The sequence below is a fragment of the Urtica dioica genome, chromosome 6, assembly GCF_054948205.1.
Source record: "Urtica dioica subsp. dioica isolate 48M chromosome 6, U.dioica_male_clone48M_v1_H2, whole genome shotgun sequence".
NCBI classification, from domain to species: Eukaryota; Viridiplantae; Streptophyta; class Magnoliopsida; order Rosales; family Urticaceae; genus Urtica; species Urtica dioica.
Window position 1 is genome coordinate 2994151 of NC_142761.1, and position 13318 is coordinate 3007468.

Genomic DNA, 13318 nt, shown 5'->3' on the forward strand with positions numbered 1-13318 from the left:
GAAAGGAGTATTCCGCAAAATATTTGAGAAACAAATAAATTAATATGAATCATATCTAATATATTATATTAATATATCATCAATTGATGATATTTGATTTATGACTAACATTAAAATTATTTTGAATAAAAAGGATTCATGAGTAAAATATTAAAGCAAAAAATAATTGTGGATTTTTTTGGTATTTGTGGTATATTTGCAGTACTTACGGTAAACTTACAATTTAACATTTATTTATAGTGGTAAATTTGTGGTATTTATGGTATTCATGATATTTGTATGATTTTTAAAACATACCATGGGGGATGTTCAAATCAATCCGCGAAAAGCATGATATTTTGCGGGATACCTCTATCTCGTGCGCTATTTTAAACTTTATTTTAAACCATCTTTGTTAAATTTGAAGGGTATTTCTTTTTGATGATTCATAAAAAAAATTATTTGTTGGACAAGATTACGTTCCACACGATCATCAGATGGTCGTGGAAGGTTTCAATGAGCTTTACAAGGTTTTCTGGACGAACCTTCACTTCACCACATCAAGTCAATTGGTGTTTCTCGCTCTTCATCAATTTGTCGATCGAGCAAATGCAAGAGGAGAAAGAGCAAATTCATCTTCTCATGACACATCTAAACATATCCCGATAACACATTTCATAACATGAAATAACTTATATTGATGGGGCAAGGGAACATTAACATTTTAGCGTGGTAAAGGCAACAAATATACTTCCGATTTTGTATGGATTGTGTCATTCTTACTATCATTATCTCCACCAATTTCTCTATAAAAAAAAAAAAGATTAAACTTCAGTTAAATATATTTTTATATTTTGTTTACACAAATTAACTAGTTAAAATTACTGCCAAGGTTAACCTAGATTTTCATTTAGAAAAGCAATACAATATATTTTCTATTGTTATTTTCCCATTAATTTTGCTCGGAGAGAGTTTAACAATGCCTTGTATTTTAGTTAAATTTAATTAAAAAAAGTCAAAACAATTTAAAAACAGCTAACAAAATTTGAATTTTTTTTTTTTACCTTTTTAACAGAAACTAATTTCGATTCGTTCCCAAAAATTTTATTCTGTTTCTATCGGATTCTGGACAATAATTTTCCATTCCGGTTGAACCTGGAATTTCCGGAATAGAATCAGTCACAATACAATGTCTTAAATTCTTTAATATAAATGTTTCTGGATACCTTAAAGTTAAAAATGCAAAAAGAAGTAATAATTACACGGGGGAAATATCGAACGACTTGTTAAATTATTAAATAAAGATTCAGGCATTAATGGGCAGGTCAATGATTTACAGACAAAAATTTTATAATGAGAAAGCAATGGCACATCGATTGTTATTGCGCCACAAAAAGAATTGCGTAGAGTTTTTGTTTTCATATGACCTTTAATTCAGGGAACAATTAGAATAAATTATATATATAGAAGAAAAGGGAATAAAAGATAGGGTATCCAATGCAAGCACTGATTTCCGCAATTTAGCACGAATCATTTCTTTAAAAAATTTAAAACACACGCACGCTAAGGAGGAAGAAAAAAAAGGGGCGGATTAGCTATTTAGTTCATATTAGACTCATTCTTTAAAATAATAGTCTAATTATGAGTTTAATTCAAATAGTCCAAACTCAAACCCAACAATACAATATATCAATTATACATTTTTACAAAAACGTCTTCATCATCTTCAATCCTAACAACTCCGTCAAATCGAAATTTGCGACCCCAGAGCTCTGACATCGTCTCTCTTGGCTTTCGAAGACTTGAACGGCATAGAGATTGACTCCGACACTGCCGGATTCGGTTTCGCCATTGTACAGAAACTCGAAACCCTAGACGTCACAAACATCTTACTCTGAACCCACGCCGAGCTCTACCAGACTCGCCAGAGCAAAGTTGAATCCTTTTTCACCGGCGAGAAGCCCGAATTCCTGATCATCGTCGTGGATGAAGCAATCAGATTAACCCATGCAGATTTAATCCGATTAACATTCACAGTTAATCGGATTAACATTCAAAGTTAATCGGATTAACATTCACAGTTAATACTCAGAACTGGACTTGCAACCTTCGAACGGCCGGATCGATGCAACCATGGGACTCGCCGATGTTCGAGATCGTTTTCGGATGAAGATCGTCATAGTTAATTGGATTAACCTTCACAGTTAATTTAATTAACTTCACAGTTTATACGCAGAAACAGGACTTACGACCTTCGAATGGCCAGATCAGCGCAACCGCGGGACTCGTCGATGTTCGAAATCGTTTTCGGAAGAGGTTCGTCACAGTTAATCAGATTAATCAAATTAACTGTCGTCGAACTGGACTTGCAGAAGCAAACGAGTCAGGGAACACAGATCCATCTAGGGAGGCTCCGCCTCGGACGTTCTCTCATTCCTCCGCGTCTTCTCCAAAACCTAGTCGATGCCAGAGAGCTTCTCGCCGGAATCCGCCGGAAAAGAATCAGCAAATTTCGCTCTCGATCTCACCAGAGAAGAAGCAGATCCGCCTCCCTCGGCCCTCCCTCCTCCTCCGTCGGATTGACTTCATCGAGGAAGATCTACGTTGAAAAAACCCCGACGGACACGGATATGATGAGATTCAAAGACTTCTTCGTTAAAAATTTATGAAGGTTTGTTCACGTGAGGGTTTGAGAAGATGTTGAATTGGGGTGGCATTATTGGGATGTTGATTAATGTTGACTATTTCTCTAAATTAATTAATAGCTTGGAATTGGATATTATTTTAAAGGACCCCATTGAGTAGTGACTATTACGTTACAAATCTTAAAAAAATCCCTATTGCTGGCGTTGAAAGAATCATATCTTGCAATTATATAACCCTGTTTGTTTTACTCAAAATAATTTAAATGATCCATTTGCCTAGAATATTTGACTTAGGGTTTTTAAGTTTAAAGACAACAATTTTCAATTATGAAAAAATTAGTATAAATGATATTTAACAATAATTTAATATATTAAAAGGAATTACATTTTCCTAATAAAATAAGAAAAAATAAATCCTCTCAATCTAGAGTCTAGACCCCAAAGTCCAAACCAAACACGAACATTAAATATATTTTCAAATATAATTTATTCAGTGGTAATGATTTGTTAGGCCAAGATAATAGATTATAGATTTCATGTTTGCATCAACTTTTGTTTTGGCCGGCCATAAGTCCATTTAATTTAAAGCACTAATTTGACATGTAAAATGAATTATGATATTGATAAGTACAGCATATTTGAGAGAATTACCAGTATTAGAAGAAGATCAAGAACATAATACCACAGATGAAAGAAAGAAGAAAAAAAAAACTCTCTCTCACAATTCATACAAGCACATATTTCATTTCAGTTAAAAAAAAAAAGAAAGAAAAAAAAAAGACAAACACTAATAATTAATACAAACAAACAAGAACAATTGTCCACATTTTCAGAGAGTATTGTTACCAAACTCCATCATAGGGATTGTCCCACCAGCTCCAACAATCTGGCGCTCAATCTGAAATTTTAAATTATTTGTTTTACATATATGATCAATCACCAGAGATTATTCAATAAAAAATAAATAAATAAAAAAAAAAAAAAAATCTTTGAGAGTGTACAAGTACAACATACTTGGAAGAGATATTCAAGCTTGGCCTTAACGAGACTGTACTGGTGTTTGACTTGTTGAAGACATCTTATAGTCCTTCAAAAAACAAAAACAAAAATGAGACAAAAAAAAATCTGATTTTGTATTCTTTCTATTTAATGCTCATGAAAAAAAAAAAAAAAAAAAAAAAAAAGTGGGAAAGAAACTGACCCTTCAATGTTTTGTTCGTCACAATAGCTTCTGAAATCAACGCAAGCATTTTTAACTCCAAGAGCACCAATGCTGTTACAAAAAAAAATATGGAGAAAAAAAAATTGTTGAGCCATTTATTTGAATATTGGACATAGATCAGTACGAGATATGTAGTTTAGTATAGTTTGGTTTGGTTCATTTGTGAAATTAAATCAACCTATCAGGAATAGGATACAAATCTCTCAAACTCATGTGTTCTGATCATTATTATTGATTAATTAATTAATTACAAGAATATAAATATTTTGCATATTTATTGACCTTGAGGAGCTACCCTTCAACTGGTGAACATGGGCATCAATTCTTTTGAAGTCAACAATTTGCTGATCTCTGAAAAAAAAAAATTATATATAAAAAAAAACTTTCATGAGAAAATATGAAATTTAGTGACAAACAAATAAAAAAAAAATGAAGAAAAAAAATAAGGTGATATAGTTACATAGCAGAAGTGAGATCAGTGAGAAGCCTTTCGGAATCGACAAAGAAGAGAGACACAACTTCAGCGACAAAATCTGGATTGCTCTCATCTTGTAACTGTTGAAGCTGAAGAAACTGACCATCCAACGATCCCTATTTTTCATTTTTTTTTTTAATTAAGACACATATGATGAGATTTACACAACTCTATAGCATTACAAGTTTTTATTTTTTTTTCATTTCAACTTACCTCTATGAACAGAGATCTTGTGTAGTCAATCCATTTTCTCTGAAGTTGTCCCACATCCATTTTTTTTTTTTTTTTTAGGGTGAAGAAGAAGAATTTGTGGGTTTGAATTTGTAGATCTTGAGGAATTATTGCAGAAGAGAATCAGAGAGTTAAATGCTTGGAAACCTTTGAAAGGGATTTGGTGAATTTAATGTGCTCTGTCTCTGCACACACCAAAAATCCAAACTTTATATCTCCTCCTCCTCTCTCTCTCTCTCTCTCTCTCTCTCTCTCTCTCTCTCTCTCTCTCTCTCTCTCCTACTACTACAACAGGAATCTTAGGCTTTTTTTTTTATCTATTTCTATGCTCTGCAATTGTATGGACTTTTGGAGTGAATTTCTCTCACTCAAAAAAAAAAAAAAAAACAGCCCGCACAATTTCCTCATCATGTCATGTATGAGCATTTTAACTTTTCTCTTTCATTATTTTGCTTCTTGTATTATTTGATGTTTTGTTTAAAAACAACTTATTAATTACAATGATTTATTAGGAGAACATTATTGGGATTAAATGCAAAGTGTATTTGTAAGTAAAATGGTTACACATACATTCTAGTCGGTTTGGTGATTTATTATTATTATTATTATTATTATTATTATCATTATTATTATTATTATTATTATTATTATTATTATTATTATTATAACTATTTACGATTTTTAAAAGGATGGGGAATCAATGTAGGAAAAGCATTTTCCCGTGTCTACGGGAGGAGAAGAAGATATGGACGTTATCATGTTCATGGTAAAGCGTTAGACCAACTCCACCCGATAACACCATTTTCTATTCTATTTTACAGTATATGTCACATCAAACACTACCTCATCTCCAACCGAACTCTATTTTTTACACCAAATTGAAATATTAATTTTATATTCAACTTTCTCTTATTTATTTCTATACCCTTATATTTATTTAATATCTTTTAATTATACCACTTATTCATTATTTAATAATGAAGTATTACTCCATAAAATTATTCAAAATACAAATTAACACGAAATAAACTTAATATTTATCAAACACAAAATACAATACGTAACAAATAACATAAAATAAAATAAAAAAGTACAATTACACATCTGAATTAGAATATATCTCCCACAAATGGTCGATCAATGCATTTCGGAGCGTGATATGTGCATCTTTGTCTCTTATTTGTCTGTAGCGACTGAAAAACTCTTGAAATCGTGTATCATCATTCTCCGCTAATTCAACCCTCAATGGTGACGTTTCTATGTTAACTTCAATGGGCACGTTGAGATCACGCTCATCTTCTATTATCATGTTATGCATAATTATGCATGTAGTCATTATATCTTTTAAGACATCTTTTCTCCAAAATCTTGACGGTCCCGCCACAATTGCAAACCGTTCTTGGAGAACTCCAAAAGCACGTTCTACGTCTTTTCTACAGGATTCTTGCTTCATTGCAAAATATTGTTTTTTTCGGCCACGAGGTTCTCGAATAGTTTGAACCAAGGAAAAAAATGCCGATTTCGTTGCCGTTTCGAGCCTCCTGATTTACGGAAATTCGTCGTGCCGATGGAATTTCCAACGGAAAAATTGTGGAAATGGGCAAGTAAAATGCCGTTTTCAAATGCCGATTTCCATGGAAATTCGACGTGCCGACGGAAAACCGAACGGAAATAATGTTGCATAATATGTTATTTATATATATATATATTCAATTTTTAACTATATTTTATAATATTTAATATTTAATTTATTTTGCACAAATATAATGTCAAATACATTTATTAAATTCAATCTCAACGTAATTATATTTAATTATTTATATCAAATACATATATAAATATAATTGTATAAATATGTATATACATATTTATATCTCTCTATAATTTGTAATTATATTTATATCAAATATATATAGTTGTATCAAATTTTAAAATTTATACTAACTATACATTATAATTTTTAATATTTAATATTTTTACACAACTATAATATCAAAAACTCTCATTAATATTAATTTCAACGTATTTATATTTTATACCAATATATATAATTATATAAATGTTCATATGTATATGTATAATAATATAAATGTTTATATACATATGTATATATATCTCTAATCTATAGATACATATTATATATTAAATATGCATAATATAAGCAAAGTTGTTGTCTGGTGTGGTGGTAAACGTCTGGACGTATGCATCAAAGGTCCTGAGTTCGAATCCCAGATGACTCTCGAATTTTGCTTATTTACTAAACGACATTTCGGCGAAAAAACGACAAAAACGAAAAACGACGAATTTCGTCGAAAAACGACGACGAAACGAAATTTTGCTCTTCGTCGGCCGTTGACCCACCGAAATGGAATTTCCAGCCGAAATTCCTGGAAATTCGGCGGCATTTAGTTCCTTGGTTTGAACAATAGTAGACCATTTTGGATATATACTATCAGCCAAATAATAACTCATATTATACTCATTTCCCCGTATGATATAATGAGCGGGAGGAGCAATACCTTGAGTGAGATTGGAAAATAGGTGAGAAAACTCTAACACGTTGATGTCATTGTTGCTTCCCGGCATGCCAAAATAAGCGTGCCATATCCAAAGATCATAATCAGCCACAGCTTCTAGAATAATTGTAGGTTTTCCGCTACGACCCGTATATTGTCCGGCCCACGCGATAGGGCAATTTTTCCATTTCCAATGCATACAATCCAAACTACCCAACATTCCCGGAAAGCCACGTTGTTGACCTATATGGAGAAGTCTAGCAACGTCATTAGGAGTTGGTGATCTTAAATATTGCTCAGAAAATACCTCCACCATTGCTCGGCAAAACCTCTTCAGGCTTTCAATTGTCGTGGACTCTGCTATTTTGCAGTACTCGTCTGTGGCATCTGCCGAAAGACCGTAGGCCAGCATCCGAAAGACAGCAGTTATTTTTTGAAGTGGTGACAACCCAAGTATGTCAGCACGATCCAACCGTTGTACAAAATAGTTGTCGTGACTTTTAACGGCATCCACTATTCGGAGGAATAAAGAGCGAGACATTCGATACCTCCGACGAAACATGGTCTCGTTGTAGAGAGGAGATTCTGAGAAGTAATCATTGAAAAGTCGCCGGTCTGCACTCTCTCGATCCCGATTGATGAAAGCATGTCCAGGAATCGAGCCTCCTACGTTGCGCTCAATGGTTTGGTCGGCGGCATGTTCGTTGAGAATTTGCATGATCGTGATATTATTTTGGATAATTTGATGACATATAGCATCCTCCTGCTCATCAATTTGAGCCATTTGAAGATGAAAATCATTATCAGAGGAAGAAGATGAAGAAGATGATGAATTAAAACTCATTTTGAGAGATGAATGATGAAAGATGAAGTGTGTTAGAGAATGTGAATTCAAATTCATTTGAACTGAGACTATTTATAGGGCGTTGAGTGTAGATGTCGGTTTGGGAAGCGTGGTATTCTTGATGGGTGATGGCATTGAGTGGTCACATTACGTCAGAACCCGGGAAGCGTGAGAGCTTTGATGAGTAGTGGCATTGAGTGGTCACATCACGTCAGAACCCGGGACGCGTGAGATTCTTGATAAGTAGTGGCATTGAGTGGTCACATCACGTCAGAACCCGGGACGCGTGAGAGCTTTGATGAGTAATGGCATTGAGTGGTCACATCACGTCAGAACCCGGGACGCGTGAGATTCTTGATAAGTAGTGGCATTGAGTGGTCACATCACGTCAGAACCCGGGAAGCGTGAGAGCTTTGATGAGTAATGGCATTGAGTGGTCACATCACGTCAGAACCCGGGACGCGTGAGAGCTTTGATGAGTAATGGCATTGAGTGGTCACATCACGTCAGAACCCGGGACGCGTGAGAGCTTTGATGAGTAATGGCATTGAGTGGTCACATCACGTAAGAACCCGGGACGCGTGAGATTCTTGATAAGTAGTGGCATTGAGTGGTCACATCATGTCAGAACCCGGGACGCGTGAGATTCTTGATAAGTAGTGACATTGAGTGGTCACATCACGTCAGAACCCGGGACGCGTGAGAGCTTTGAGTGAGAAAATATTCTATAAATAGTATCTTCCATAAGTTGTGTTTTCATCCAAAAAATTACTGAGCCTTGAGTACGATACATTACAAGAAAATGACAAGTCGAGCTTCTGGATACTCTCATGAAGAAGACCGACTTCTTTGTCAAGTTTACATGGAGATTTCTCAAGACCCTATCATTGGTATATACCAATCATCTGATAGGTTTTGGAGCCATGTTGAAGACAGCTACAACAATGCAAAAAAACCAACTTCGGAGATGCGTTCGAAGCGATCAATTCAGTCCCGAATCCAAGTAATTGAGAAAGCTACAAGGAAAATGCATGCATGCATTCGGCAAATTGAGAATAGACACCCGAGCGGTGCTTCAACTGAAGATATTGTGAGTATTTTAGCTATTTTTATCTTTTTTTTTAATATTATGTTATTGTAATTGGTTATATATCGACTTGCAGATGGATCAAGCTAAAGTGTTGCTTGCAGATGATGAAAAATTCAAGAAAGGTTGGAAGTTTGATCATGTGTGGAACATCATCAAGAATTTTGAAAAATTTCAAGACGGAACCTCAAGTGCGAGACAAACATCTCGAGGTTCGTGTTCTTTTTCGGAGTCCGAACAACAAACTCCTGAGTCCGTTAGACAACCATCTCCTTCTGAGCGACCGATTGGAGTGAAAAAAGCCAAACTAAAAATGAAAACGGATGACAAAGTAGCTTCCTCCATCAGCAAGCTTGATGAAGGAAATAAACTACTTCTTGAGCAGATGAAGAAGTCAGGTGATATGAGGGAACGCCTCTTAGAAAGTATAGATAAGGCTAATAATTTGAAAACAATAAGAGAAGAAAATAAAATAATGAAAATGAATTTAAATAAAATATCAGATCCTCAAGTTCGTGCATTTTGGGAAGCTGAACAAGCCAAAGTTTTACAAAAGAGAGCCGAACAACAACAATCTCAAACACCATTTCCCAATTCTGATTCATATTCACAATATTTCACCGGTCTTGGAGGATCCGGCGCTAATCTTCCTGACTACTAGTTTATGTATTGTAAATTTATGTTTAATTTTATTTTGTTGTATTTTGTTTTTTTATTTATTTTAATGTTCTTTTTTTTTTTTTTACATTTCGATGTCGTTGTAATGTTATTTTATTTCTCTTTTAATATTAATGTCATTTTAGTTTTTTTCAAACTCCAAATATTAATGTTGTATTTGAAAATAAATTTAATGAATAATTTAAGGATAAATATGATATAATTTTATAAATCAATACAAATATATAAATTATAAACTTTATAGGGACTAAAAAAATATTTTGGAGTAGTGAATAGTGTCACGCCATATTGGCGTGACACCAAATTGAAAAAGCATCTCACGCCATAATGGCGTAAAATAAAGAGTACGGATGGAGTCAATACATACGTTATTACCACCTTATACAGTCCGGGTGGAGATGCTCTTAGGGATTTGAAGAGAAAATGGAGTGTCCGAATAATAACGTGATGATGAAAAAATACAAAATATGAGTATACAACTCTAATACAATTATAATAAATGACTAAAATAACCTTACAATAAATAGAATATCTACTATACTACACTAATACACGAAAGTTAGAAGCTCAACGTCGACGTTTCTTTCATACTCAAGTGATGGAACCAATTCGGATCTTTTTGGGGTTGCGCGAGAGAGTTTTTGCGGGATTGTTGGGATCCTTTTTTGTAGCTCGCTCAAAAATATTTACGACCCTCTTTCGTTAAGATGATAGACTTTACTCTCGACTATGTTGAGAGTGATTGTCTCTTGGAGAAGTTCGATGAATGATAATAAGTAACTGCGAGTACTTGATTTAAGGGGCAATGAAGCATAATACTTTTTTTAAGTTTGGCCTATTGCATATTATCATAGTTTTCTAATGTTAATTAGTTTCAATTTCAGATAGCCTAGACTGAGTGATTTCTCTTAACTTAATTGCTATTAATGAAGAAATATTAGACGAATTAAGCCACCTGAAACATTGGAATAAAAAAACAGTCATTGTTTCAAGATTCTTATAAAATAGTCAATTTGAATGACGTGACAACTAATCTAAGAAACCAATATCGACTTTAACCTTTTATTTTTGTACTTGTTTGATTTTATCAACAACAAAAAATCCAATAGACGATTGCATTTATTGAGAAATGACTTGAATTCCTTCGTTTTTTTTTAGCATATGATTATTTTCTATATAAAAACAAATATTTGGTGTATGTATCCCTCACTGAGCGTTTTTGAGTTTTACCTTAGTCGTTGCGTTTTTCGTTTGCTTTGCCGTCGTTTCTAAGTGGCGCTTGGCCGTCGTATTTTCTTGAGCAGAAAAAGACGATAGAAAAAAATTATTTACATTTTCAATTTAAAAAAAAATTGGTATTATTAAAGTCGATATTCTTGAAATCAACATTAAAAAAACCGATACGTGAAAAATTTGTCCATTTCTACATTTAATTTTTCGTTGCTTTATGAAACATTTGAAAGACAAACATCAAGTGTATGGTCATTAAACACGGCGATTTGTTGTAATTAGGGAACAAGTCTTGTCACGTTAAGCTGCTAATATCCATATGATATAATATAATATACATATATATTATGTGATATAAATGTTACATACTTGGTTATTATATGTTTTTTCATATTGATCAATCAAGAAAGTTGTGGCTTTAACCAACAAATGTATGCCATTTGTAATATATAGTAATAGTATAATATAGTGCTGAAGCGTGATTTGCACAGATCATATGGTCTTCAAAGCTGTACCATAATTAAAATTTTCAACGCATCTTCACGTTTTGATATTTAATTAGGCCCACCGACACTCATAATCTACAAAATCCCAAACCAGCTGTTTAATATTTGTAAGTGATTTCAAATCCTCAAACCAAATCTTTTATCCCATTCAAAGAGAGAGCCGTTTTGTGCGGTCTGAACTCTGGCCAGATGGTTTTTATTATTATCATTACTATATTTTTCTTAAAATCTTTTATGGCATATTTGGTGGTGTTGGTACAGCTTTATTCCTCTCTTTTTTTTGTGTAAAATAAATTTGGCAATATATTAAGGAGTACAACAAAGGAATACAGTTGGGCTTGAAGATGTTCCTTTCAAATTGAATGGAAGAATATATTCTCTTATTAATTGTTGCATCAATCTAGCCTTGTCTGTTGCCTCTAATTAAAGTAAACCCTTGTGTATATATAGTGAGATGATGATAATAATAATAACATTATTGATTGATTCTGATTGGAAACATTGAATCTGGTTATTAGTTTGAGTTTGAGATCATCTATTTCATGTCTCACTCTCAGCATCATGAGCTAGCATCTTTGGTAATAGGACTCTCAAGGAGTGACTAAATTAAGTGAATGCACATTGTTATTTGGTCAATATTAAATCTCATCACCAATCTTGTCCTACAATTTCTTTATTTATTGGTAAATGTTGAAGCTATCAAAGTACTCCTGAAAATATTTCAAGAACTAACCGCTAGTGCCCACAAGGTACAGAATCAATGACAATACTAGTATAAGAATAGCTCAAACAAAATTATTGAGCATTGTCCTCAATAGAATTTGCTTCACTAGTATTTTATTTGTTCATATTTTCTGGTAATATCAAATGCTGTTCTTTTTGTATTGGGTGTACAAAAAAAAAAAAAAAAAAAAAAAAAAACCACTGATAGGCTTACATTCCATTTTGACATTGATGGGAATCTCATTGTGGTCCTTGAATGTAATAAAACAAGAAAAGAATGATAGCACAATCCATTTAGCAAATTGGTGAGAAGACTATGAGCAGTAACAAGTTGTAGACAGAATTTTCGATGGTTCAATGAAATCTTACTTGACCCTTTTATTTCTTCCGAAAAAAAAAAAAAATCGCTCATTCCCCCACTCTCGTCTTTGTCCAAAACATTGAGAATACACAACTAAAAGTCTAAAAGGTTTCTTTCTTCCGAAAAAAAAAATTAAAAAAATTAAAAAATCGCTCATTCCTCCACTCTCGTCTTTGTCCAAAACCTTGAGAATTGTACAAAGTTGTTTGGTTTTCATTCCAAAAAGTGTTTTTGACTTTTTGAGATAAAAAAATTGAAAACAAAAAGTGAAAGTTGAGTTTGGTTTAATTTTTCGGAAAAAATTTTCAAAAATTTTTGAAGTTGTTTTGTAAAAAAGTAAAGAAAACTGAAAACAAATAAAATGTGTTTTGTAAAAAAAAATTCTTCTCTTCTCTCCTCCTTCTCCTTCAAAAACAAAAATGAAAACTGTATCAAACAGTTTTTTCAATTTCTCAAAAACAAAAATGAAAACTATACCAAACAGCTTTTTGAAAACAACTGCAAAAATAATTTTTCAGTACAACTACAAAAATTAAAAAATAGAAAACAAAAACTTTTTGAGTTAACTACCAAACAGGAGTTCTTTCTCGTCTTTATTTTTCCACCACTTTTAGTTCTCTTAATATATACGACCTGGTAGGTTGTTTGGTAGTTAACTCAAAAAGTTTTTGTTTTTTATTTTCTAATTTTTGTAGTTATACTGAAAAATTATTTTGCAGTTGTTTTCAAAAAGCTGTTTGGTACAGTTTTCATTTTTGTTTTTGAGAAAGTGAAAAAACTGAAAAAAGTGTTTGGTATATCATTTTTGGTTTTGAAAAAAT

At 32.9% G+C, this 13318-nt stretch overlaps 2 protein-coding genes across 2 annotated transcripts; both read right to left on the reverse strand.

Moving 5' to 3' along the window:
- Nucleotides 1–3244: 3244 nt before the first annotated feature.
- Nucleotides 3245–4972, reverse strand: AHP1 (histidine-containing phosphotransmitter 1). Its single transcript, XM_089617698.1, has 6 exons — nt 4535–4972; nt 4307–4437; nt 4129–4197; nt 3826–3897; nt 3639–3711; nt 3245–3522 (listed from the first exon to the last, which is right to left on the reverse strand). The coding sequence occupies exons 1-6, from the start codon at nt 4592–4594 to the stop codon at nt 3454–3456; spliced, it is 474 nt and encodes a 157-aa protein (XP_089473824.1). The 5' UTR covers nt 4595–4972; the 3' UTR covers nt 3245–3453.
- Nucleotides 4973–6669: 1697 nt separating this feature from the next.
- Nucleotides 6670–7786, reverse strand: LOC149392920 (uncharacterized). The gene is made up of 2 exons (XM_089617865.1): nt 7072–7786; nt 6670–6674 (listed from the first exon to the last, which is right to left on the reverse strand). Exons 1-2 carry the CDS (start codon nt 7784–7786, stop codon nt 6670–6672), a joined length of 720 nt encoding a protein of 239 aa, XP_089473991.1.
- Between the last annotated feature and the right edge of the window lie 5532 nt (nt 7787–13318).